Genomic DNA, 1414 nt, shown 5'->3' with positions numbered 1-1414 from the left:
TTCGGTGCTGCCTCCAACGAGTCAACAATCGCCTTCTTCATGGCAACCGCGAGCTCATCTTACCACTGTGCCTCCAACACCTCCAACTCCGACATAGCTCCTCGACTCTGGCGCTTCCCATCACATCACGTCCGACTTGGCCAATCTGTCCGTTCATTCCCCTTATATCGGCGGTGATGATGTTGAGCTCGGAGACGGTTCCGGACATACCATTACTCACACGGGTTCTATGTCCCTAAACTCTCACTCTCGTCCCTTTACTGTTGCCAATGTTCTTTGTGTTCCAAACCTTAGCAAAGACCTTATTTCTGTACACCAATTATGCACCTCTAACCGTTTCTCTATTGAATTCTTTCCCCATTACTTTCAGGTGAAGGATCTCGCCTTGGGGGCACATCTCACAACCGAACAACTTAGGAATGGCGTGTATGAGTGGCCAACCCTTTCCCTTTCCGCGTCTTCTCCCATTGCACTCTCATCAATAAAAACTTCGTTGCTTGAGTGGCACTCTAGGTTAGGTCACCCATCAACTGAAGTTCTACATCGAGTCATTCGTCAATTTTCTCTTCCATTGTCGTCTACGTCCAATAAAGCCTTGTTATGTTCTTCTTGTTCTATCAATAAAAATCACAAGTTACCGTTTTCAAACTCGACTCTACAATCCTCTCGTCCCCTTGAAGTTATTTTCTCCGGTGTGTGGATTTCACCAATCCTTTCTTTTAACCGCAAGTACTATGTGATTTTTGTTGATCATCACACTCGTTATACTTGGCTTTATCAAATGCAACGAAAATCACAAGTACTAGAAATTTTTCCTCGGTTTCAAGCACTTGTTGAAAACCATTTCTCTTCTAAAATCCAAACACTATATTCCGACAATGGTGGAGAGTATGTGGCTCTTCGCTCCTTTCTCTCTGCCAATGGCATTGGACATCTCAGCACCCCGCCCCATACACCGGAACATAATGGCATCTCGGAAAGGAAACATCGCCATATAATGGAAACCGGTTTAACCCTTCTTTCTCAAGCTTCGATGCCTCTCTCATTTTGGTCTTTCGCTTTTCCGACCGCGGTTTATCTAATAAATCGTCTTCCAACCAAAACACTAGACCACAAATCACCATATGAGTCTCTTTTCGGTCTCTCTCCAAACTATTCTAAACTCCGTACTTTTGGTTGCCTATGTTTCCCTTGGTTACGGCCTTACACTCACAACAAAATTGAACCAAGGTCGTCTCCATGCCTTTTTTTCGGCTACTCTCCGACTCAAAGCTCCTTTCTCTGCTTTGAACCTGTTTCCTCTCGAGTCTTTTCTTCCCGACATGTCACGTTTCATGAGTCCGAATTCCCTTATACCACTCTTTGCTCTTCAGTCGATTAACCTCCCGAATCTTTGTCCTCTTCTCAATCACCA

The 1414-nt window shown here is 44.7% G+C and overlaps 1 protein-coding gene across 1 annotated transcript in view; it reads left to right on the top strand.

The window, feature by feature from the left end:
* Positions 1 to 417, top strand: part of LOC109116120 — a 1440-nt gene extending 1023 nt beyond the window's left edge. The window contains exon 3 of the mRNA XM_019200950.1: positions 371 to 417. Within this exon, the coding sequence (XP_019056495.1) occupies positions 371 to 417 (47 nt within the window). The remainder of the gene's footprint in view (positions 1 to 370) is intronic.
* The last annotated feature ends 997 nt before the right edge of the window (positions 418 to 1414 follow it).

This window comes from Tarenaya hassleriana, unplaced genomic scaffold, assembly GCF_000463585.1.
Source record: "Tarenaya hassleriana unplaced genomic scaffold, ASM46358v1 Cleome7, whole genome shotgun sequence".
In the NCBI taxonomy this organism is placed as follows: domain Eukaryota; kingdom Viridiplantae; phylum Streptophyta; class Magnoliopsida; order Brassicales; family Cleomaceae; genus Tarenaya; species Tarenaya hassleriana.
The sequence above is the reverse complement of the archived record's forward strand: the minus strand, read 5'-3'. Positions and strand labels throughout refer to the sequence as shown.